Source organism: Embiotoca jacksoni, unplaced genomic scaffold, assembly GCF_022577435.1.
Source record: "Embiotoca jacksoni isolate LCO1_2020_lvr unplaced genomic scaffold, fEmbJac1.0.p SCAF_72, whole genome shotgun sequence".
In the NCBI taxonomy this organism is placed as follows: domain Eukaryota; kingdom Metazoa; phylum Chordata; class Actinopteri; family Embiotocidae; genus Embiotoca; species Embiotoca jacksoni.
Genome location: NW_027185428.1, coordinates 749,234 through 774,565, shown reverse-complemented (window position 1 = coordinate 774,565; position 25,332 = coordinate 749,234). Strand labels below are relative to the sequence as shown.

Sequence of the window (25,332 nt, the reverse complement as noted above, 5' to 3'; positions counted from 1 at the left end):
CTCTCTGCACACATTGAAGGATCGAAGTTTCCTCAAGAAAAAGAGTCGACTCATCCCCTTCTTGTAGACAGCGTTGATGTTGGTCTTCCAGTTCAGTCTGTTGTCATGGAGACACCAGGTACTTGTACTCCTCCACCATGTCCACCTCCTCTCCCAGAACTCTCAGCGGTTGTGGAGCCGTCGTTTTCCTCCTGAAGTCGACCACCATCTCTCTGGTCTTGGCCACGTTCAGGAGGAGGTGATTTCTACCAGCCCACTCCACAAAGTTCTCCACTACTGTCCTGTACTCCTCCTCCCGTCCATCCCTTATACACCGTCCACTGACTCCTCCTCCCGTTCATCCCTTATACACCGTCCACTGACTCCTCCTCCCGTCCATCCCTTATACACCGACCACTGACTCCTCCTCCCGTCCATCCCTTATACACCGTCCACTGACTCCTCCTCCCGTCCATCCCTTATACACCGTCCACTGACTCCTCCTCCCGTCCATCCCTTATACACCGTCCACTGACTCCTCCTCCCGTCCATCCCTTATACACCGACCACTGACTCCTCCTCCCGTCCATCCCTTATACACCGACCACTGACTCCTCCTCCCGTCCATCCCTTATACACCGTCCACTGACTCCTCCTCCCGTCCATCCTTATACACCGTCCACTGACTCCTCCTCCCGTCCATCCCTTACACACCGTCCACTGACTCCTCCTCCCGTCCATCCCTTACACACTGTCCACTGACTCCTCCTCCCGTCCATCCCTTACACACCGTCCACTGACTCCTCCTCCCGTCCATCCCTTACACACCGTCCACTGACTCCTCCTCCCGTCCATCCCTTACACACCGTCCACTGACTCCTCCTCCCGTCCATCCCTTATACACCGACCACTGACTCCTCCCGTCCATCCCTTATACACCGTCCACTGACTCCTCCTCCCGTCCATCCCTTACACACCGACCACTGACTCCTCCTCCCGTCCATCCCTTATACACCGTCCACTGACTCCTCCTCCCGTCCATCCCTTACACACCGACCACTGACTCCTCCTCCCGTCCATCCCTTATACACCCGACCACTGACTCCTCCCGTCCATCCCTTATACACCGTCCACTGACTCCTCCTCCCGTCCATCCCTTATACACCGTCCACTGACTCCTCCTCCCGTCCATCCCTTATACACCGTCCACTGACTCCTCCTCCCGTCCATCCCTTATACACCGTCCACTGACTCCTCCTCCCGTCCATCCCTTATACACCGTCCACTGACTCCTCCTCCCGTCCATCCCTTATACACCGTCCACTGACTCCTCCTCCCGTCCATCCCTTATACACCGACCACTGACTCCTCCTCCCGTCCATCCCTTATACACCGTCCACTGACTCCTCCTCCCGTCCATCCCTTATACACCGTCCACTGACTCCTCCTCCCGTCCATCCCTTATACACCGTCCACTGACTCCTCCTCCCGTCCATCCCTTATACACCGACCACTGACTCCTCCTCCCGTCCATCCCTTATACACCGACCACTGACTCCTCCTCCCGTCCATCCCTTATACACCGTCCACTGACTCCTCCTCCCGTCCATCCTTATACACCGTCCACTGACTCCTCCTCCCGTCCATCCCTTACACACCGTCCACTGACTCCTCCTCCCGTCCATCCCTTACACACTGTCCACTGACTCCTCCTCCCGTCCATCCCTTACACACCGTCCACTGACTCCTCCTCCCGTCCATCCCTTACACACCGTCCACTGACTCCTCCTCCCGTCCATCCCTTACACACCGTCCACTGACTCCTCCTCCCGTCCATCCCTTATACACCGACCACTGACTCCTCCCGTCCATCCCTTATACACCGTCCACTGACTCCTCCTCCCGTCCATCCCTTACACACCGACCACTGACTCCTCCTCCCGTCCATCCCTTATACACCGTCCACTGACTCCTCCTCCCGTCCATCCCTTACACACCGACCACTGACTCCTCCTCCCGTCCATCCCTTATACACCCGACCACTGACTCCTCCCGTCCATCCCTTATACACCGTCCACTGACTCCTCCTCCCGTCCATCCCTTATACACCGTCCACTGACTCCTCCTCCCGTCCATCCCTTATACACCGTCCACTGACTCCTCCTCCCGTCCATCCCTTATACACCGTCCACTGACTCCTCCTCCCGTCCATCCCTTATACACCGTCCACTGACTCCTCCTCTCGTCCATCCCTTATACACCGTCCACTGACTCCTCCTCCCGTCCATCCCTTATACATCCGTCCACTGCAGAGTCATCAGAGAACTTCTGCAGATGTCTTGACTCTGAGTTGTTCTGGAAGTCAGTTGTGTATAAGGTGAACAGGAAGGAGACAGAACAGTTCCCTGAGGAGCTCCAGTACCACTGACCACCGTATCAGACAGCACACTGCCCAGACGGACAAACTGTGGTCTGCCTGTCAGGTAGTCAGTGATCCAGGAGATGGTGGACGTGTCCACCCTCCTCCACCCGCAGCTTCTCACTCAGCAGCAGTGGTTGGATGGTGTTAAATGCACTGGAGAAATCAAAGAAAGTGATTCTCACAGATTCACCGGTTCCATCCAGGTGAGACTGAGCTCGTTGCAGCAGGTAGATGATGGCATCGTCCACTCCCACATGAGGCTGGTACGCAAATTGTAGAGGGTCCAGAGAAGATTTCACCAGCGGCCTGAGGTGGGCCAAGACCAGCCTCTCCAGCACCTTCATCATGAGATGTGTGCAGGCGTGACGTGTGCTGAAGGTTTTCCCTCTGCCCAGTCAGTCTCGGTCTGACTACTTCTGCTTCATGTTTGAGTATTTGCAGGTTACGGTTTCATTTCTCCTCCTGCAGCTTCTTTAATTATTGGTCTAATCTGCTCTTTTTCTGCATCTGCATAAACTCTCCACATTCAGTATGTTTTTAAAGTTATATGCTGAAAAAAAAAAACTGGACAGTCAAGACTTTTTATCCACAAACGTTTTATTCGGTTAAATAAATCATCGATCTAATAAGAAGAGGTTTGAAACATGAGAGGGTGTGAGCGGTACATAAGCCTATCAATAATCAACGCACACAGACAATAATCCAGAGTTAAAACAACGTGGTGATAACTGCTCTGCATCCCTAAATCAACGCTCACCTGGGCTTTTTTTGTTGGTTGTTTTTTTTTTTACAGCAAACAATCAAAAAACAGGGAAATAAAAAAATACATACAGACTCTACAAGGTTTCATCTTTTCTGTCCCTGGTTTCAACAGGAGACGCTGACAGCTGCTAAATAAACCAGAGGCTGGAGGACCAGAGGTGTTTACAGGACGTACTGCAGCTCTGATGTTAGGAGAGGTTTTTACAGGCGTGTTTACAGGACGTACTCCAGCTCGTAGCGCACGTACACGTTCTTGTCGTCGTTGTACACCTGTGGGTAGTGTGCGATCAGGGCGTCCTGGGAGCCGATGTAGATGGAGTTGTAGATCTTCCAGTAGACGTCACGCACCTTCCGGGCCGGATGGAACAAACCCTGCAGAGCAACGCAACACAACAAGTTCAACGCAACAAAGGTTCAACACAACGCAAGGAGTCCATTTAAGATGCGGCCCAACGTTTGGCGTTGTCGGCAGTCAAAGCTAGCGATGTCATAAACGTAGTAAAGGTCGTTACTCTTCACTACAGTCGACGCTGACAATCGTTGGCTTGTAAAACCTAAAAACACGAGACATCCTGGAAGTCCGTCACATGCAGGAGATGAACGTTACCGACACGCTGGAAGTTCACGTGTCGCTGCTGCAGTTATGAAATCAGCCTGCAGCCACACAGTCAACTAAAGTGCACCACCAACATGGGTTAACTATTAAACTAACCGTTAACCAGCTGATAGTTATGCTCATGAATTCAGCCTGACATGTTCAGAGCGTCGTCTGATCCGTTGGTCAGGAACTCAGTTCGGTTTCATATCGGTCGTGAATGATGAGCGGCTGAACGGCCGTCAAGAGGAAAAGTCCTGTTTAAAGTAACGCTGCTAGTTTGCTCCTCCAGATGTTAGTTTCTACACAGCAGGAAACATGGTGTGTTTTTCTCTTCTAAAAGTCAAAAGAACCAAATAAAAGTGTCAGATCAGAAAGCAGAATGATTAACATGTTAACAACATCCGTCCCTGTTCCTCACTCACTGTGTATCCAGAGAACATCTAAGTAGTGTATTGTACAGTGATGTATGTGCCGATGAGGGCATCAGTACGAGTCCTCACCTGTAAGCAGTACTGCAGCATGCGGCAGGGCCCGATGGCGACCCTCAGCCCCTCCAGGGCCCCCATCACGGCCTGGATGACGTGAGGCGACGTCTCGAACACGTTGGGCCACACGTAGTTCAGCAGGTGGTTGAGGGAGTCTTCGCAGCCGAAGCCGTAGACGCCCAGAGACATGTGCTGGACCACGGCGCTGGCCGTCTGCCGGTGGACCAGGTCTCTGCAGGGGGTGGGACAGAACCACGTCAGGGACGGGATCCACACGGACATCTTCAACCCTCACATGTCTGACTCTCTTTTCAAATAGTTTAATCAACAACACGTTGTTAAATGAGTTAGTTCTCCTCAGAGCGACGCCCTCCACCTCCAAACCAAATCATTTCTCAGCACGCCAGCGTCTCCTATTTTCTTTGGTCGCTATTTCGATGAGTTTGACTTTTCACAGGTTTGGACTGTTTCCATAAAAACAATCAATAAGGTGTCACTTCGGTCTCCTGATGTCAATCTAGAATTTAGTTGCAGTCAATCACAAAAGACAGATTTCCTGCTCAACCGTTCAGTCAAAGCGGTATTTCTCTGCTCTGTACTTTTAAGTATATTTTACCCATGACATACGTTCAATGCCAGACTTGTACTTCAGTACACGCTTTAAAAATGTCCCTAACAAAACAAATCCAATAAAAATAGAGTGCATTAAAGTGCAGTTCACCTGTCCATGAGCGCGTCCTCCAGCAGCGGCGTGACGGCGTAGATGTAGTCTTTTCCCATCTCGCCGATGTACTCGAACAGGAAGGAGAGCGACTTGAGCACGCCGTTCTGCACGTTGAGCTCGGGCACGCGGTACTCGTTCATGAGCGCCGGCAGCACGGTGAACGGCGAGCAGGTCTCGGCGACGATGGCGATGGCCACGGTCGTGCAGACTCGGTTCTGACGCTCCTGGACCTTCAGGTTGTTGAGCAGAGTGGCCAAGACGTCGTGAGGTCTGTGAGCAGGGAGGAGGGAGGAGGAGTCAACATCGTAGATCCAACTTCACTGCCTGTAAATATAGAGACGGCCGCTGGACGGACGGCACTCACCCGATGGCTTTGGCGATATAACCGAACGTGTTGACGGTGGCTCTGCGGATGGCCTTCTTGTGAGCCTTCAGCAGCTCCAGCAGCTCAAAGCAGATTCTCATCCACTCCCTGGCCGACACATATTCAGCACCCCTGAAACACGCAAACCCGTTAGGAGTGAGGCGGTGTGACGAAACCACCCCGCGACCCAGAAACCTGCGGTGTCAGCCGGGACTCCACCCACCTGTCGGCGATCCTGCCCACCAGGTCGATGCAGTTCTCCTGAACCTTCTCGTGTCGGTTCTTCAGGATGGGAGTCAGACGAGGAAGCAGGTCTTTGATTGGTGGAGTCATCTTGTGCATACCTGCAACGAGAGCAGCCGTTTACTGGGTGTCCTGCTCTCAACCGGCAGGCAGCCCCAGCGACCCGCAGCCGGCGGTCACTTCGGTCTCCAGGAAATCACCATCTCGCGGTCGCAATAATTAACGTGAATTCATGCAAATGCCGCAAAAAATGTCGTCAGCTGAAAGTATTAACGGCATGAAGTAAGTCTTTTCAAATAAAACGATAATAACTCCTCATTGCCAATCAGAAAGTTTCCTCCTGTTTTAATCACCAAAACAAACTCTGTGCACCGGAGGAAACCGGAACAAGAGGACGAACAGGAAGGTTTGCAGAAAATGTGGCCTTCACAATAAAAGTTTCTCATGAAATGTTTAAATGAGTTTTCTCCACACGTCCAGTTGTCAGAGACGTCTCTTTGTTGGTTTCATCCAGCAGGTCTATGTGTTGAATGAACATGAATTAAACAGCATCTAAAGCTCTTATTTTGACAGCTGATGTAGTCCTTGTTTCTATATTCCAGTCACAGACGGTCTGTGCACTAATAGCTGTTATTATGCTGTTAAACTGTTGATCAGTGACATCTGTGGAATTAAATACTGCAGCTCCTGATGAAGAAAAGTTTCTTCTTGTTCAGTAGATTTCAGTTTGACCTGTTGAGCTGCCGTCAGTCACGTTATCTGACGTTGGAGGAAGTGTCATCATCAGCAAATAAAATAACAATTATGGTCTTTACACACCGAATAAACAACACGAAAGAAGCTAAATACTCTGCGGCAAATATTTCACGTATAAACTCCTCATACTGACAGCGATGGGAACTAACAACAGCTCTTCCAAAATAAAATTCAAACAGATTCACACCAGCTAATACTTGGGAAAGAAAAAAAACAAAAAAAAAACACCGGGTTAGAAATGGAAAGATTATATTTTTAAAAAAAATCAGCAAATCCCGCTGCAGGTGAGTTTCAAGTACAGTGTCGACCTCCTTCTGAGAGAATGAAGCTTTTTTTTTTATCTGCACAATTTTCATGCTCTGTGTGAAAGTAGTCAGGTGTTCAAAGGCCTTTAGACAAGACGCAGCAACCGAACAGCTGGAACAAACTACAAACCTGCAGGCAGCAGACATTTATGGAAAAAACAATAACCAGAAGGAGTTAGAAGGACACTCCGTTGCAGGAATATTGCCAGCGCCCCATCTAAACTGTCACTAAAGAAACATCCCTGTTCATGTGATCTGACGTACCGATCACGTTAACGATGGCCTTCAGAGCTCCCAGGATGCTGCCCAAAACCTCGGGGTACTCCTCTCCCAGGTACTCGTACAGCACCACACCCAGGTGACCCATCAGCTTCTCCTGCAGGGACAGACCACAAGAAGCATTAGCTGGTGGACTCGGGTGTGCGGTCGCGTCTCGGATGCTGTGTTTTCACGACGTACCTCCTGGCAAGTCTTCATGACCACGGCTGTACGAGAGATCAGATCAGCGGCTTGCTGGCGCACTTTGGCCGACTTGTTGTTGAGACGCCAAAGCACCGTACCGCAGATCTGAGGCAGGTAGGGCTTCACGCGCTTCCCGAGGGCGTTGACCACGGTACCGAAGCCGTTCAGCATCACCGAGTCCTGCGGACAAAGTAGATGGAGGGAAGTTAACAAAACATCGTGTTAAAATGTCCTCGTCGATGTCTCGGTCCTCCGGCTCACCTCTGTGGTCTGTTCCTGGAAGGCGTACAGGATCCCGTCGATCAGCTGCTCCTCCAGCTTGTGGTCGATGTCAGCTGCACCCAGGTTGCCCATTATTTTTTCAATGGTCTCCATCACCATCTTTCTGTACTGCTCAGCCTCGTCCTTCAGGTCATCCACGATGCGAGAAATGATCTCTGCGGCTCCCACTTTGTTAGCCAACTCCACCGTGGTGTCAACCAGCTGGACAAAGAAAAAAACTTTTTTTTTTTTTTTTTTACAGACGTGAGAGCTTCAGCACGTTTTACCAGACATTTAGATTAGCTCGTGTTCCCCCCGGTGGCCAATTTCAGTATTGCACCCACTAAAGGCATATTTGAATTCTCTTGGTCAAATATGCTGCCAGAGGTTTTGAGGTCACTTCCTGACTTCCCTCAATGTTAAGGACTCATTGTCAGCGAGACGTGTCCTGATGGACATCATTCACAGAGCAAATACTGGAACATCTGGAGCGTCTTTGTTTTAGTGAACTGAAATCAGACGCAGCATCACTGCCACCTGCTGCTGTGTTAGAAAGTCCTTCTGTTCCAAGTGAAATGTTTGTATTTGTAAGAGTCAACAGTCTACAAGCCGTGCAAAGAAACCTCGTGTAAATGTATGTCGGTTAAATGACTCCGGAAATGAAATCCTTCTCGTCTTGACCAACATGTCTCAGTTTCACACACTACCAGTTCCAGCTCTGGAGACATTGGGACAGCTGTCTTCTAGCGGGGTTTTAATGTGTCGTTTTGTCTCTTACTTGGACCAAAGAGTCTGTAGTAGAGATTGATTGAAAATGTCCCAGATTAAAAATACCTGTGATAATGATGAAACAAAGTGCTGATTATGAAGCGATGCCTTGTTTTCAGGAAAAAAAAGGAATTAATACAAATAATATTTTAATTTCCTGAAAACCAACTAAGAAAAAGATGTATTTTTAGTTTGTGTTTCTTTGTTTGACTCCCTGTACGTGCGTCAGTCCGTGAGGACAGAATACTCCGTCTTTGGTCCAAACTGCGCTCAGGAACATGTTTTGGACTAAAGTGTAAATAAGCGGGATTCTCTACATCCATACTTTCTGAAGTTAGAAATGAATGATAGACAAACATTGCACACATCTTTATCTTTGGATGATATGTAACATGCCCTTCTGTAATTAAAGCTAGAACTTTAGATGGTTAATCAGTTAGTCAAGCTTTTCTCTGCTAAGTCTTACAGACGTGGACCAATTGGATGACCCCGTTAAGAAGACGTCCCCCTGGTGTGCATGGAGGACAGAGCAGCGTTTAAACAGCCTCAGCCTGCAGATCCTGAAGCACTGGAGGCGTTTACAGCAGAACATCTGCAGCCCTCATGGACGAAGTGCCATTTCAGCACTTGAGTCGCAATGCAGCCACGCAGCAATTCAAGAACTCAATAAACAGACATGAGGAGGAATTGTAAACTAATTGTCCAGCACGTCCTTCATACGTCTTAATACAGACGCATAGTTTTCTGATACACCTGAAGGTTTTGTTGCTGTTAGATATTTCAGGATTCTTTTTTCTATCCGGCTGAACATGAACTTGTGAGTGTTTGCTGACCTGTCGGTAGTTGCGTCTGTCCAGAGCCATCCTGTGCTGCCAGAAGTGCTTGAAGAAGGGGGGCAGGATCTCGGTCTTGATGTAGTTGGCCTCCACACCGTCAGTGCCGCAGCACTGCTTCACCACCTGCAGGACAAAAGCTGGCGTCAGAGAGGAGAAGAGTTTCTGTGGTCCTCGGAGATCAGACTCACTAACGGGATCAGGATGAGAACAGAGAGGACACAGCCGACAGCTCCTCTTCTCCCGCTGAGGTTCATCTAGCGAGCTACTCGCCCCGAGGCCTCCGTGTGGTGGTTGAACAGGCGAGAATCAGTCGCAATACGTTACCTGAAGTGTACGGGAGCGTGCACTGGGCTTCAGTTATTCTACCTGCTTACCTTGAGTACAATCTTTTTCATCTCCTCGTCAGGGGACTGAAACTCTCTGATGAGGATCAGCATCACCTCTCTGGTGTAGTAGTTTGCGTATTCAGCATCCATCAATGGGATGAGATAACCGATAGCTTTGAGGAAAGCAGCCAGACCCTGGAGACAGAAGGAGACGATGCAGGCTGTAAACTCAACACATTTCTGCATGTGGATGTTTTTGTCTGGTGCTGCCAGCAGGTTATACAGGTCTTTCCTCTGACCTCTACTGACCGCAGCAGCTCCTCCAAGGAGACACTATAGCAAGCAAATATTCACGCTGCAGCCAGACAGGCGTTGATGTTGCACACAATGCTGTAAGCTCAAAGTAAGTTTTTTTCTCACCTTCCCTCTGTGCTGCCTGATGCCCTTCCACAGTGGTTTGAGGACCGAGTCAAAGGACTCGATACCGTAGGGCGTAGCGGCTTCAGCGAGGGCAGCTATAGCCAGAGCACTGATGGTCCTCACTTTCTGCTGCTCATCCACCAGACCTGTGGCGCCACACAGTCAACAGAAAAACAGTTGTGAGCTCCGACATCTCTGAGACGTTAGAACACATCAATTACATCAAATTCTGTGTCAAACTCCGGATATCGGTAACGGCATAAAAATGCTTCTGGAAGCCCATGGCGATGGGGGCTGTTCGAATGAATGGGAAGAAAGAGCACGTCATTTTATACTTGTTTGAATTTACTTGTTGGAAAACGTGACAGCCTGGGTTGGAGCCCAAACGTGAATTAAAAAAAAATGAAGTGGTTCAACTCATTGGAACGACACCTGTATAACTGAAAATAAAACCTAACCAGCTGTAACAGACTGCATTTGGTGATTGAATAATGACACTGACCGTGTTCGATGATCTCCACCAGGCTGCGAAGGTGAGGCAGGATGGCGCAGCCCATGAGGATGGCGATCTGCTGCACGATCTTGATGCCGGTGTGCCGAGCCTGCCAGGACTTCTTGCTTTTACACACAGCCTTGAGGAAGGGCAGGAGGGAGGGGATTCCCAGGGCAGAGGCCACGACGGCAAAGGCTCGAGCTGTCGTGTTTCTGACGTACTCGTCCATGTTGTCAATATCAGGTCGCATCGTGGAGATCATCGTAGCCAAACCAGCAGCCTGGGATGCAACAGGAAGATGGAAAGGTCAAATTACATAGATATTTCTTGTTATTTAGCTTAAATGGTGCCAGAGCTACTCCGATCCGAACAGATGCAGCCCAGCTCACACATGATATATGAACAATATGATCTGTCAAAATAAAAGAATTTAGAAATATAAATGAATGCTTAAACGGTCAAGAAGCTGCAGACTTGAGTTCACGGAGGATCTGATTGTAACCAACGGGTGCAGGTTGAGAACAGACGAGTGTCAAACCTCAGATCTGCTAGTTCTCGTGCTGGTGTTAATCTAGCGAACGACTAGCCCTGATCTGACCACGGACCGGTCGAACAGGCGAGAATAGTTCGCACACTTCACATCATTTATGGATTGAAAACAACAACAAAAAGGCGCTCCGCATTACCTTCGCCAAGTTGGAGATGATCTCTCTGCCTTCTACTCTGGCGTAATAGTCCTCATCAATCAGCAGCGGCTCGATAACCACCAGGATCTGGACGCAAACGGGACAGTTGGTAAATTCCTCAGAGACAATCCCGTAAAATAATCCCACGTCTTTCACACCGAGCTCACCTTGTGCACGTATGGTCGGACCAGGTCGTCCAGTTTGTAAAGAATGCGGTCAATGACTTTAACCAGCAGGTGGCGCTCCTGGTCCTCCAGGGTGGGGGACATGAGCAGCGGCAGGATCTGGTTGAAGAGGGGACCTGCTCCGAACTCACGAGCCTTATCCGTGATCTGACGCAGGGCGGCCTGAAACGAGAGGAGGTCAGTCAGTTTGACAACGGTCCAGTTCTCATGGAGCTGCAGTCTCTGTGATCCTTAAACACCTTCAATCTAAAAACATCTCTGTCCTAAAGAAAACTGTCATCTTAAGAGTCATTCACTTGTAGAATGCTAACAAATTGGTAGAAAGCTGAATCAATGAGGGGGACAAACATATGCAGACGCACAGTTGCCCTGCATAGTACGATTGAGTCATTAACATCCAATCATGCTCCTTGGCAAGTAAAAAACAAAACTGAGGCTTGATTCAGACTCTGTAAGAGGAAAAGGTTCAAGTGACTGTAAAGAGGTTGGCAGGGGCTTCAGGCTTAATGTCTACTCAACTAACCAGTGTTTCAATGGGAACGGTGACTGAAGTGACATTTACATGGCGGGGACCGACATCAGTAAGTAAGGCAGGGATGGTGGTCGACTGCTCACATTTCATGACTGTGGTGAGTGCATTAGTGCAATATTTCAGGAACTATTTAGGAGAAAGTCCTGATTGTGAATGGCAACGCAGGATCAGACTGTCAGCTACAACAGTCCATTGCCAACTACAGAGATCTACACAACCCCGCTGTAATATCACTATAAAGATGAATGCATATTTGAGAGTTCAGTGGTGCACAAACTAAAGGCTCTGGTCTACAGGGATGTGGTCAGATGAGTCCTCCACCATATTCTCCACAACCGGGCGAGTGCATGTGTGATTTACACCAAGAGAACAATACAAGCCTGAAAACTGAACAGAGTTTAGGAGGAACCTGTTTAGACAGGTTTGAGGCCTCCTGCTGGGAAGACGAGCCCTGATGTTTGTGTCTGCTGCTCCCAGCAGAGTATGTTGGTGTCAACTCGGACTTCCACTGAAAGCAGCAGTTCCTCGGAGAGGAGATCTTGCAGTGGGAACTACTTGAGCTCGTGAGCGCTTGAGCACTTTTACACCTGAAAAAAAAGTTGCTTAACAAAGACATAAAGGAAGCAAGAAGAGAAACAAACCTTCCTCATGGGCGGTGTTCCATTTTTAATCTTCAGCAGCAGCTTCATTATCTTCCTTTCTTTCTGCTCCTCGGGGCTCAGCGTGGACTCATCCACTTCCACCTAACACAGAGCCAGACAGTGAGCTTCAGACGGGACAAACATCCGGCTCATGTTGCAATATTTAACGCATGCCGTCTGCACTGAGTTCATATTCACCAGGAGTTTGTCAAAATACTGGATGTCGTCAGGTTTGAGGAAGGGGAGGTTCCCTGAGGGCTGGTCGTTCATCTGTTTCGTGGTGCGATCCTCTACCTGCATGTGGAAGCCCGTCATACCTCCGATGGGTGTGGGCGTGGCCGACAGCTTACGGGCCGGAGTACGGATTGGTACGTAGCCTGCAGGAGGAGGTAGGACCTGCGGAGAAGAAAAACAAGCCATCAGGACGGTGACAACTTTTAAATGACATTTTACTCCAGCTTCTGTAGCTGGAGAATCAAATGCACGAAAGAGAGACGGACCTTGTATCCCTCAGGAAACATGGCATCAAGCTCCTCGTCTGTAAGAGGCCGGTTCCTCTCATCTATTTCCCTCTCCCACCTCCATGCCTGCAGCTGCTCTGGAGTCATGCTCATCAGGTGTCCTGAGGAAAACACACCGTAAATCCATGAGGGGGCACACGGAGGGCAGAAAGCAAAAGCCCCACAGATTCATGGACAAGAAACCAAAACTAATAAACAGAAATGATGTGAGGAGCATATAACGCAACAAAAAGTGTGGTTTGTTTACCCGGGGTGGGGGTCGCCATGTTCATAGCAGGCGTTCCTATGGGAGTTTTTCCTGGGGTGAGTAGTGGGGTTGAAGATCCCATCTGGCTGGCCGGGGTTTCATCCCACCGAGACTTCCTCTTACTGGCTCCTGGGGTTGGAGTCTCGCCCACCGACTCGTCTCCTCGGTCTGTTCGTGGGGTTTCCGCCCAGCCGCTGCCGTGTCCCGGGGTCTCCCTCTCCGTCTTCGGGGTTTCATCCCAGCGGTTCTTGCGAACGCTTCCTGTGGCTCCACCGTGACCAGGCGTGGCGTGGCCAGGCGTGTCCCTGCCAGGGGTGGCGGCCCCGGCAGGCGTGTGGCTCGGAGTGGGGTCCCACATGCGACTACTGGGAGTGGCCCCGGGGGTCTCACTGCCTTTAGGGCGACCAGGGGTTTCATCCCATCGGCTGTTTGAAGGTGTGTGTGCAGGGGTGTGTCCTGGAGTCTGCAAGAGACCAGAATCATCGGTGAGACAAGCTACAACTTCAAAGTAGTTGTCCCCCGTGACTTTATTCCCCAGGTTAGACATGAACTGTAAAGTTTTGACCCAGTATGAGACACTAACCTCAGTCGAGACGTCAGCTTGGTCCCAGCTGGACATCTTTTTGGGTGTAGCATTGGTTGGGGTTTGGTCAGCTGTCTGGTCCCAGCGACGCTTACGTTTTATGACAGCTTGGGAGGCAGCGGACCCGTTGACAGCTTTCAGGTCCCCTGATTTGGCCTTCTCTGCCAGCTGCTGACGAATCTCTCTCTGCATGCAGAAATGCAAAAAGATCAGAATAAACATAAACTGCGTTTCAACAAAACACAAGAATCTATGAAAGCCAACCCTTGATCTCCACGTCTGTACACCTGAAACAGGGGGCTTGCACACGCCACTATGCATACGACAACCGGATGTCTGCAAACACAGGCACATTCTACATATGAACAGTAAGAAACACGACGGGGACCCCGACAGCAGAACAAGAGCTGCTTTGTTCCTTGTGTTTGGTTAGACAACATGAAACACTCAAAAAGAGAAGAGGACCAAGGATGTGAAACACAGTACAAACATCATGAAAGAAAAGGCTCATTTTAATTCTCTGGCACATGTGCACCCGACACACTTCCCGTGTGGACAATCAACAAGCAACATTTACGTCACATCACGCAGATGGGAAAACCATGAATGGGCCTTAAAGGATGAACGTCTGGGAGCCGTATTCACAAAGATTCCTCGGACTAAAAGGTGGCCAAAGTCGAAGAAAATTCTTAAGAGTTGTGACGTTTTCTAGGAATTTCCCCTGAAAGCTTTTCACAAAACATCTTCACCCTTCAGAAAGCTCCTCAGGAGGAAAACTGTCCGGATCAGGGAGGAGGACTTTAAGAGGATGAAGAGTTTCTTCATCAGAGGAGGAAAGTGATGAAGTCCAGCGAGCTCAGAGAAATATTCTTCAAACACTGAATGACTTGATGAAAGTGTCCAGATTGTCTGCAGGAGGATGTCTGTGGTGGATCTCATCAGAGACGTCACTTCTCCCACCAACACAACAACAGACGTGGAAGTGATTTAACTTCCACTGGAGGTCGCTGTAAGTTCTGTGTCGTTATCAAAGAGAGCATTTTGTTTTATCAACCAATCACATCTTTGAAAAGGAAGTGTCACTTAGCAACGGGGTGGACCACACCTCCTCGCTAAGATAAAGGTCCCTTCTCTGTTCAGAGTTGCTCTGAGACGTTTCCTAAATCTCTCCTAAGATGAGACTCCTTGATAAAATGTTTAGGCTCAGTTAGGAGCTCTCAGAGGATTCTAAGAATCTGTGACGTGATGTTTAGTCCACGACAACAGCAGGCAGCGTCTTACCTCCTCTTTGGACAGGTTCTGCTCCAACATGACGTCCACGTACGACCTGACCTGCAGCTTGGGGTCCGGCGTTTTGCCCCCTGCGCGAAAGAGCACGAAGAAGAACATAGGACATTCATTAGTGTACCCTCTAAAAACACAAGTTATTACACACACAGCAAGCACAAACACAGCCAGCTAACCCTGACTCGCTTTACCAACAGATTAACGTATGTTCCTGCTCTGTTAAACAGCTGATTCACAAAAAGTCCGACTAAATTACATACAAATATACATTTGTCTTTCTTACATACAGTCAAAACATTCTAATGAAAAACAAGCAGATACATAGAGAGAAGAGCTGAGGTTGTGGTGTTTTCTTAAAGTGGATTAAGAAGTATAGCCATCACTGATGCAGGGGTCCTGGGCTGTGCTCTTCAGAATACGTACACTTTCAGTGCCAAGGGTCCATCTGCAGTCAGACTTCAACCGGCAGAAAAGAAGCCTAGAAAATTTCTCTTTACCATTAGTAACACTTTGGAAAAGGGTTTGAACTCACACACAACAGTATACCACCTGTGTTGCATTGACTTACGGCACTCAGAAAACAAAGCATCTTGTTCGGGCATAACAACAAAACAAACGAAAAAAAAATCTTGAGACTCTGTGGTCCGGATCCCCAATTAGATTTACAAGCAGATTAAAGAGGAAGTCAAGATTTTGAGGTTATGTCTACCAATGACATTAGCACAGTCACATTAAAAATTTGTATTTATTTATGCATTCAAATATAAGTATGAGGAAAATAATGATAAGTGAAGGCCAACTGTCAGAAATATATTTGGGAATGTCAGAGCCACATGGCCTCCTAACAGCACGGCTCTTTGTGTCATCATCTTACATTTGGATCTTGACTTCCTGTTCAGGACAAGGGTAAATATGTGTGGTCAGATATTTGGGCAGTAGTTTTACGCCATGAATGGACGGGAAAACCAGATCTCAATTTGTTCAAAATTGATGAGCCAAATAAAACAAAGTTCTCTGGGATTGAGGTTGTTGTAGCTGGGCTGCATCTGATTCCCCTCACAGCCCCCAAACAAGCAGCCAGTGGACCCTGAACAAACTGACAAGTGCACAGTTCTCTGTGTTCCCCATAACCTACACAGGATGAGTTGCTGCACCCTTAACAGAGTGCAGTACAGGACTGGCAAAGCAGTACTGCTGTAGGAGAGAAATTAAGGACAGTTAGTATGGGCCTGTGGTATTGAGGCACACATTTTTCTTGATAACATATTTCTATTTTACAGAGAGAGTTGTAAAATAAAAATATATTTACACAACAACTTTGTACAAAGAGCTCTCTCTACATGCAGGCTTTAGATAAGGCCTACCTAGACCAAACCTGAAACACTAGGCCATTTAGGCTCATATTGTCAGGGAGGTGGAGATCCAATAAATATGGAACAAAAAGATAAACTAGCTGGCTCATAATTACTGCTTATATCTTATTACCAGGTACAGTTTTTAAGTCTTGTACAACTATAGAGTCATGATGAGCTACATAAGCAGAGATGTGATGATGTTTAAAATTAAAAGAAATCTGGCCACACTGCAAATAAGATAATAACTTCATGCAGTGTTATATATTCAGGCCAAAGGTAATTTGCAGTTTGACAAGCCAACAGCGGTGGTTAAGTTACCACCAGACACTTAAATTAGAGCCCAGATTAACTAGGAACTGGGGAGACAAAGAAGACTTTAATGTTCTTATATAACCCTCATTACTACGCTCGAGCATGTTTTCTAAAGCTACTGCGCTCCGTATGGCATCGCACAGTGCACTGGAAGGTCACTTACACCACAGCTAATCCTCATCCTCATACGCTGTGACATGTGGACACTGCACTTTCCCATCACAAATCACATGGGATCGTTAACCCTTCGACTCACACACAACCCATCTGCAACCCACGTTTGTTAGGTGACCAGCACCTAACCACCTCTCCCACTGAAAAGCATGGTAAACCCTGACATGGATTTATTGCACACAAAAGAATAAAACTTTTCTTTTGGACATTAACATCACGAGAATAAAATTCTCCCAAACAAAAATACTTCAAATGAATTACGAGCCCACGTTGGCATTTGTTGCAAAGGTGGAATATGATCCTGGAATGAAAACAATGACACAAAATGTTCTTGGACCACAAAGGATTGACCACAGGGAAGGCATCGAGTCTGGGAAGCAAGCTATTGCATTGTGGTCGAAGGGTTGAACAGCAAAACTATGAGGTGTGAAACCATTGACAGTCATGGGGGGGCAGGGGACACAAAAAAAGTGAGCCGTGAAAATAAAGGGGAGGAAGTGGGCAAGATGTAATGACAACAAAAAAGAGCAAAATTTACCATCTGCAAAAGGGTCGAGACGCTCGGGCGAGATGATCATCTGTCTGCGCCGGGCTTTGTATTCATCTTCCCGCTCTGCGATCTTCTGTGGACGATGTTCTGCAAATGGGTCATACTGCAAAACAACGATGGGACATGGAGGTTGAGTGCATTTTCTAGGACGGTCTCTTTTCTGATCCTGCTTTATTGCATGATATCAGAAAACTCGCCGAATATTTGAAAACTGACATTTGTGACACAATAAATGAAGACGTACTTGCTCGTCTGACTGAGGAATGGCATTGAGTATTGCCACCGGCGCGTGATACCCGGGCTTCTTTTGTCCCAACAAGCTCGTCGATGTATCGTCTTCATCGTCCTGAGGACAGATAGAGAAACACGAGTCTAGTCGAATCTCGCCGAACAAACAAGACTCTCCTAGCTCACATACAGGACAGAAGCAAACGGGAGCTCCAGTGACAACTGACTAAGGGAGACTCTGTGGTTTACAAACATAGGAGAGGAGAGCAGTGGGTGAACAATACTTACATCCTCCTGTTCATTGGCAGCAATTGAAGTGACGTATCCGGCAAATCGGCTGTCGTTGCCTCCATAGATCTCCTGATCATAGAAGCCGGTGGAGTCCAGGCCCACTCCCTGCTCTCCATCCTCCAGCAGGGAGGCTTTCATCCCCTGGATCTCCAGGATCTGGGCCTCAATGTCTACGAGGAAATAAAGAAGCAAGACATTTACACTAAACGATAAACTCCACAAATCACAACCATAACTTTGCTCGTAGATTTCACCCGGGTTTGTCACGTCGAGTGTGCAGCTATGTTTGTTTCTGTCCTCTTCACAGCCTCATTTTTGTTTCAGACACTCTGCGTTTTGTTGTTTATTTTGGAGTTGCTTCTGAAAGTCTCGTGAAATCATAAGCATCGTCTGAACACCACGCCAGTGGAAGCTCGGTGGACTCAACACCGTCATTAATCCCTCATCTGCAGCTCAATGTAATTTTTGTCCAATTTACATAATCCATAGTTTTGTCCAAAGGAGATCTATCGAAGCTCATGCAGATGTTTTAAAGTGATCTTAAAAGGGTTTTAGACATCCTGGAGAGGGCTGAAAACTCACTTTTAGAGTTGTAAACTTTTACTTTTTAAATCCAAAAAATATAGAACTGGTCCGATGTGGACTTAATGGGGGGAAACAGGCTTTTGCTCACAAAGCTGAAAATGTGAAGAAGTCTTCTGGTCTCCAGGTTGTCGGTGTGTCGTGTTTTATGAGGCGGACCAGAGAAAAGCATCGACGCCGCCATGTTGGTGTTTAAGTGTTCGCCCTCACGTTCATCTGGTCGGGGTGAGGACGTTTAAAGACGGGTCGGGGTGAGGACGTTTAAAGACGGGTCGGGGTGAGGACGTTTAAAGACGGGTCGGGTTGGTTTTTGGCTGCGACTGAACAAAAAACACGCGAATTCACATTTTCTTTCTGTTTGCTTCAAATGAAGCGAAAAACAAATCGGAGTGAGTTGTTCACAACAGAAAGTGGCACAAAAACCGGAAATTCAGTGGCGCAATATTGTCATTTAATTTCGCTGTAATATTTCCCTTAACCCCCGACAAGAAGCCACCCTTCGTGCCGGCTGCGGGTCACTATTTCCGGCCACTGAATTCACGGCAGCGCGTGTAACGTGCGCTGTTGGTAAACGCAGCTAATAACTGGCTTCGTCGTGATTTCAGCATTTAAACAGCTTGAAATGACGACATACAACGGCCGGCTGTACAATACAAATATTACAACACGCACTGAAAGCTTTATTCGGGCACATTGCATCTTTTGACAGCGTTTAACGACGCACGTATATCTGCGCAGCGCCATGAAGCCTCGCTAACTCGCCCGCTCCACAGTTAGCACCCAGCGCCATTACGAGGCCCGCCGCTCCGCGCTGCTTCCACCGCCTTCAAACCAATAATCGGAGCTAACGACACTGAAACACGACTTACAAAATTTCCTCGCACAATCAGACAAAAGGTATTGTGAAACGGAAGATAATTATAAGGGTTTTTGCAGTAATTTACCTTCGTGCGTCTTGGCGATCTTCGCCATTTTGGTGGTGGTTGTTCGATACTGAGACCGGAAGTGAGTTAATCCACACTTCCGTCTCTTTCTTGTTGCTGTCACGCTACTTCACAAATGTTCCTCTTATTATTATTCGTATTCTTATTCTTATTCTTATTCTTATTGTTACGATGATGATGATGATAATAATAATTATTATTATTGATAAAACAAATAATGCTAATTTCCGTATGGCACCTTTCAGATGAGGTGCGGTATGCAGGCTGTATGACCGGATTACGCAGGAATAAAAAAGGTGGTTAACACCACTTGCATTTGTAGGGCTCGTTTGAGATGAGTTGCCTCTGGAAGCAGGCAGCAGCGAAAGGCAGAGACACAAACAACTTCAATCATGTCAGAGGACCAAAGTCAAAGCTTGCTGTTACTTTCAGTCCTTCAATAAATCTGTTTCTGTCTAACATTTAACTTATCAACCTTTACGTTTTCAACTTGAGGGTTTGAGCAAAGTTAATGGTGCTAAAGTAATAATGTACAAGTCAAGCATTGTATGACTAAAAACAGAATGGGATGATTTGCAAATCATGTAAACCCATATTTAATTGAAAATAGACCAAAGACAACATATCAAATACAAATAGTTGTTAAATGAAAAATATATGCTTATTTTTTAAAAGTTGGGACACGGGCATGTTTACCACTGTGTTGCAGCAATTCTTCTTTTCTCTTTTCTCGCCACCACTCCTTAAAAGTTGTAGAATTGAGGAGACCAGTTTCTGGAGTTTTGAAAGTGAAATGTGGTCCCATTCTTGCCTGATAGAGGATTTCAGCTGCTCAACAGTTCAGGGTCTCCTTTGTTGTATTATTCATGTCCTGATGCTCCAGATGTTTTCAATGATTGACAGGTCTGGACTGCAGGAGGCCAGTTTATCAGCGGACTCTTCTACTAGAGAACCATGCTGTTGGAATACGTGCAGAATGTGGTTGGACGTTGTTCTGCTGAAATAAACAAGACCTTCCCTGAAAGAGACGTTGCCTGGATGGCAGCATATGTTGCTCCAAAACCTGAATATATCATTCAGCATTAATGCTTCCTTCCAGATGTTCAAGCTACCCATGCCATGTGCACTAATGCATCCCTGTACCATCACAGATGCTGACTTTAGAACTGAGCTGATAACAAGCTGGATGGTCCCTCTCCTCTTTAACCTGGAGGATGCAGCGTCCATGATTTCCAAACAGAATCTCAGATTGTGATCCATCAGACCTCAGGACAGTTGTCCACTTCACCTCAGTCCATCTTCAATGATCTCGGTCCAGAGAAGGCGGCGGTGTTTCTGGATCATGTTTCTATCTGGTTTCTTCTTTGGAGAGTTTTAACATCATTTGTGGACGCAGCGATGAACTGTGTTCACAGACGATGGTTTTCACAAGTGTTCCTGAGCCCATGCAGTCATCTCCAGTATGGAATAGTGTCTGTATTTAATGCCGTTGCCACCAGAGGGCCCAGAAATGACGGCAATCCAATATGGGTTTCCGGCCTTGTAACTTGCAAACTGAGAATTTACCATTGATGAACATTACTCTTAGTTTACTCTTACATCAATTCAGTGAGATCTGGGATCGTATTCACAAATATTCTTCTGACTAAAAGTTACTCCTAGTGACAAAATTCAAAGAAGATTCTCTGAGTTGTGATGTTTTCTAAGAATTTCTCTTTAAAGTTAGGAGTAGATCCTTATTGAGAACATCTTAAACTTTAACAGAGCTCCTAAGGTGAAAAACTGCTGGGAGTAGCGAGCAGCACTTTTAAGAGGCTAAAAAATGTCTTAAGCAGAGGTGAAAATGGCAGAAGTTCAGCGAGGGAGGAGAAATGTTCCCTCTAAGGACGATTTTACACTCATCCACCAACTGAGCTAAAAGCAGACACTGTTCCTCTGTCCAGTTTGGTTTTCTTGTTCTTTTCGATGCTTCCATTGCCGCCAGGTCGCTGGTTTATGGGAGAAATACATGCCAACCAAAGCCTATACTTATATAGACTGGCAAGAAATCACAGATGTTGATGAAAGCTGCGCCAATTTGCTCCTGGTCATATTAAGTAGACATCTAAAATTACTATCGCAAATAAACTTGAGCAAATATAACAACTATTTCTATGTGGAACTACATAAATAGCCATGTTTTTGGGGGGGGGGTTTTTTACATTTTGTTGGCAATTTTTTAATTATGGCTGATTATTTAACAGAGACCAGCTATCCATTACATAAAATAGGTTCATAATTACACAATGTTTTGTCCAACACTAAATTCTTTGATGAGGCTTATCACTTTCACTGTCTACTCTATGCCCATTCTTAATAAGAGCACATTCTTATTCATTTATTTATTAGATCAGCCATGTGCATCTTTTAAAATGATGCGTCACACCAAGCAACAACCATACCTCCTCACGAAGATCAGGGTTTTTGTTCCCTCCTAACTCAGAGTTGCTCCGAAAAGTTTCCTAAATCACTCCAAAGCTATGACTCCTTGCTAAAAATGTTTTGGCTGAGTTAAAAGCTCTCTGAAAGGATTCTAAGAATCTTTGTGAACACAGCCCATGGAGGATTTTTGTATTTCAAACATCTCCACAGATCCACAGAGCCCGAGGTTCTGTGTAGCCTCACAGCTGTGGAGCTGTTACTGACTACATTTTGGGATGTATTTTTAAACTGAGATTTAAAATGGGATGTACTTTGAATTTACCCATTTGGTGAAAACACTGATGAAGGCTTTGTTAGAAAATGCAACCATCACCTGTATCACACCTCTGCAGCTCCTGTTCCCTTATTATACTGTTTTGCTTTAAATATAATGATTATTTATCTGTCTTTTCTGATCTTTTCCAAATCACATTTCGCAAGATTGATTTCCTTGGTTCCTGTTTTAATAAAGCCCACAAAAAGGGCACATTTTGTTTAATATGCTGCATTGCTTCCTTACATCAACAGTAGTAATTCATATTTTCAGCACATTAGTGCAACAAAAATCAGCAACAAGTGATTGAAAAAAAACAATTGAAATCTAATTTCATTTAATCTGATGAAATAACAGAATTCAAGTAGATTAAGAACTACACAACATACAGTTCATAGAAAAATGCAAGAAATAAAAGGGTGTACCATTTTAACTTGTAGACACATTCATCAATAGTTAGTTCGATGATGCACATTGATATACATTGATGAAGGGCAAGCTGTACTATACAGAATAAAGAGCAAAATCAAACGCATGATGGAGTATTTCTTTTCATGGTGACTGAGTAAATGCAAAACCACCGATCTCGGAAAGAATAAAACACTACTTTTACATCTGTTGTTGAGTTTTGTTGTGTAATAGGTTTTTAGAAACTGTACCACATGTCAGAGTTTGTGATCTATAACTGGTCTGACATGTGGGGTGTTTTATAAAATTTCCAGAGGCAAGAGGAAAACATCCCGAAGCTCAAATGTTCGGGTTAAATCGATAGAGATCCAGTCTGGAATGTAACGGGGCAGGAAACAGTTCGAGAGTTTGATTGTGTGTTGTGAGACAGACAGTAAAGCACAACAGGCCTTTTCCTCTCATTATGAAGTTCACTGCACCTGCTTCAACTGTCAGTTAATAAACTATAACGTCGATAGCATCCTCAAAGTTAGCATATTGCCAACGATATAATCCACAAGCTCTCCATATCATGTTGTGATTGTGTATTCTGTCACTGTTACTGAAATTACTGATACTTTTTCAGCCGTTTGTTCCTTCAGGTTAATTCTGATTGCAGATCCCACAACATTTTGCTATATAGTTTATTTTTACTTTGTATTTTGGCTTGTTTAATTTTGTGTTGTTGATGTTCTTGTTTTCTGTAATTGTGATACAATATTATGTACTATTATACTGTTGCATTCTGTTTTGTTGTGGTTCATTTAATTGTATTTATTAAATGAGTTGTATCATGTTTAATCATAAATCAGTGTTTTGTATTTTTGAATTTTAAGAAGCTTAGCCTCAGAAATATTTACCAGAAACATATAAGATATCAATTTGCGGCAAACTTGCTGCAAGCATTATAAAAAAAACATTTCTGAATCCTCTGTTTGCTACAAGTTTTCCACAAAGTTAACCAGAAGTTTAACACATTTGCACCATAAGATTGCCACAAAACTAATTTGCATGTGACTATATGACCTTGCTGCAAATTTAAGGCAACATGGTCAAATGTTAACCACAACTGTTTGCCAGAAGCCTAAAATTTCTGTAAATGGGTCTGCAGTGATTCTCCTCCAAATGTGTTTGTATCATCAACAGCATTTATTCTTCATGTGAAACTGAAACAAACAAAGAGGAAATCCTCCGCTGTGGTGTTTGTGACTGAGACAGTGTAAAGAAAACACTCTCTCCACATCTAATCTTCTTACATTAGTCAACACAGAATATATTTGTCAGTTCACAGCAGAGTTTCATTTCAGTGACTCTCTACAGCACGTTGGCATCACGGGAGCCCGGCTGCAACACACGCAGCTCAACAATAAGTCTGAGGCACTTTCTCAACCAGGGGTATAAGAAGACGTAGATGACGGGGTTCAGACACGAGTTGGAGTACACGAGAAAAACCAAAAAGACCTCCGTGGAAGAGCCAATCAATAGTTTGTTGTCTGAGAGAAAGACACAGTAGTATGGACAGTAACACATCAAGAACACGAGCACAACAACACTGAGATTCTTTCCTGCCTTCATCTCAGACTTCCTCGCTTTCATAGTCCCTGAAATTTGTAGCGTTACGACCACAACGCGGGACCGCATGGCTCGAGCCTGAGACACAGCCACCATAAACACCCTCATATGCAGAGCTATGATAACAGAAATAGGAATAATAAAGCCCAAAGTGAGGTCAATATCTCCTGCAATGTCCACCAGACATTCTCCAGAGCAGGAATTATACCGGCCTGGCTGCATCAGGTGGTCGGAGAAAATAATAACGCTTAATAAAACAGAGTAGAGCCAACACAGACACACACAGACTCTGGTTCTGTCCTTGGTAATACTGGTGGAGTAATGCAGAGGGTGGCAAATAGCCACATACCGGTCCACAGATATAAGCACCATGCTCACTACAGAGGCAATGGTGATGATGTAAGGCAGCAGATAATAAACAGCACACAGGAAGTCACCGAGCACCCAGCAGGACTTGGTCACCATGATTTCAGCCGGCACCAACAAGAACCCCACGAAGAAGTCTGAGACAGCCAGCGAGAGGAGCAGGAAGTTGGTGGGGGTGTGGAGCTGCCTGCAGGGAGAGGATAAGTACACATTAATCAGCATCTCAAACAGTAAAAAAAACCAAGAAGATTCAGAATGTGACAAAATCAGCTGCTGTAAACACATTCAAATGTCAAACAAGCAGGCTGTAATGATGAGAGAACAAAGTATGGAAACACAGAACAATATATCAGAGTGAGTGAGATTCCTGTGACTGCCTGAAGTGTGAGATGGAGATGATGACGAGCAGGTTGAGAGCGGAGGTGAGCACAGACATGAGGTACAGCAGACTGTAGAGGAACACAGTCTCAGGGCCAGGAGGATCCGGCTTCCTGCACGAGGCATTGAGGAGCTGTGGAAAGCAGAGTTCGACTCCCTGCAGCACCATCACCAGAGAGAGAGGAGGGAAGAGGAGCTTCTCCACCAAACCTCTGGGTCACTGACGTTTTTATCTCTCCTTCCTCCTCCTCCTGTTTCTCTGTATTCTTCGGAGTCTCCCTCCCTGTCTGTCACGCCTCCGTCGACATTTTGCAAAATATGCAATGTCATTTACACATTTACAACATTTACACATGTCATCTTCTGACAAAGTTAAGAAAACAATATTTTTATGCAGCAAGAAATGTGCAGATCAAGATTTTTGGGCCCAACCCTCATCAGTGTCTTTTACTGCTGTCTAATAACAACCGTTTCCACACAAAAAAAAACTAAATGTGATGATTTGCAAATCAT

General features: G+C 46.2%; 2 protein-coding genes across 4 annotated transcripts; both read right to left on the bottom strand.

Moving 5' to 3' along the window:
• Positions 1 to 2,978: 2,978 nt before the first annotated feature.
• On the bottom strand, positions 2,979 to 19,405 carry sf3b1 (splicing factor 3b, subunit 1). 3 transcript variants are annotated; one of them, XM_069177433.1, is made up of 24 exons: positions 19,323 to 19,402; positions 17,794 to 17,966; positions 17,522 to 17,623; positions 17,266 to 17,380; positions 14,881 to 14,960; positions 13,600 to 13,785; positions 13,017 to 13,479; positions 12,749 to 12,870; positions 12,447 to 12,644; positions 12,249 to 12,350; positions 11,058 to 11,237; positions 10,891 to 10,977; positions 10,214 to 10,484; positions 9,712 to 9,857; positions 9,340 to 9,486; positions 8,963 to 9,088; positions 7,362 to 7,583; positions 7,098 to 7,280; positions 6,903 to 7,014; positions 5,558 to 5,678; positions 5,335 to 5,466; positions 4,968 to 5,240; positions 4,262 to 4,478; positions 2,979 to 3,535 (listed from the first exon to the last, which is right to left on the bottom strand). In XM_069177433.1, the coding sequence occupies exons 1-24, from the start codon at positions 19,348 to 19,350 to the stop codon at positions 3,377 to 3,379; spliced, it is 3,945 nt and encodes a 1,314-aa protein (XP_069033534.1). In that variant the 5' UTR covers positions 19,351 to 19,402; the 3' UTR covers positions 2,979 to 3,376. The 3 variants fall into 3 exon arrangements, with proteins under 3 accessions (XP_069033534.1, XP_069033535.1, XP_069033536.1); XM_069177434.1 differs by lacking the exons at positions 17,266 to 17,380; positions 17,522 to 17,623; positions 17,794 to 17,966; positions 19,323 to 19,402 and adding an exon at positions 15,310 to 16,985; XM_069177435.1 differs by lacking the exons at positions 2,979 to 3,535; positions 4,262 to 4,478; positions 4,968 to 5,240; ... (15 more) ...; positions 13,600 to 13,785; positions 14,881 to 14,960 and adding an exon at positions 14,996 to 16,080 and having other exon boundaries at positions 19,323 to 19,405.
• Positions 19,406 to 23,817: 4,412 nt separating this feature from the next.
• Positions 23,818 to 24,988, bottom strand: LOC138215327 (trace amine-associated receptor 9-like). Its single transcript, XM_069177413.1, has 2 exons — positions 24,819 to 24,988; positions 23,818 to 24,628 (listed from the first exon to the last, which is right to left on the bottom strand). The coding sequence occupies exons 1-2, from the start codon at positions 24,986 to 24,988 to the stop codon at positions 23,818 to 23,820; spliced, it is 981 nt and encodes a 326-aa protein (XP_069033514.1).
• Between the last annotated feature and the right edge of the window lie 344 nt (positions 24,989 to 25,332).

Coding starts and splice junctions, on each gene's coding strand:
- LOC138215327 (XM_069177413.1), bottom strand. CDS start 24,988: ATGGTGCTGCAGGGAGTCGAACTCTGCTTTCCACAGCTCCTCAATGCC. Junction 24,629..24,818: donor ATCTCCATCTCACACTTCAG/GCAGTCACAGGA, acceptor CTCTCCCTGCAG/GCAGCTCCACACCCCCACCA.
- sf3b1 (XM_069177433.1), bottom strand. CDS start 19,350: ATGGCGAAGATCGCCAAGACGCACGAAG. Junction 17,967..19,322: donor GATCGCCAAGACGCACGAAG/GTAAATTACTGC, acceptor ATTTCCTCGTAG/ACATTGAGGCCCAGATCCTG. Junction 5,241..5,334: donor TATATCGCCAAAGCCATCGG/GTGAGTGCCGTC, acceptor CCCTGCTCACAG/ACCTCACGACGTCTTGGCCA.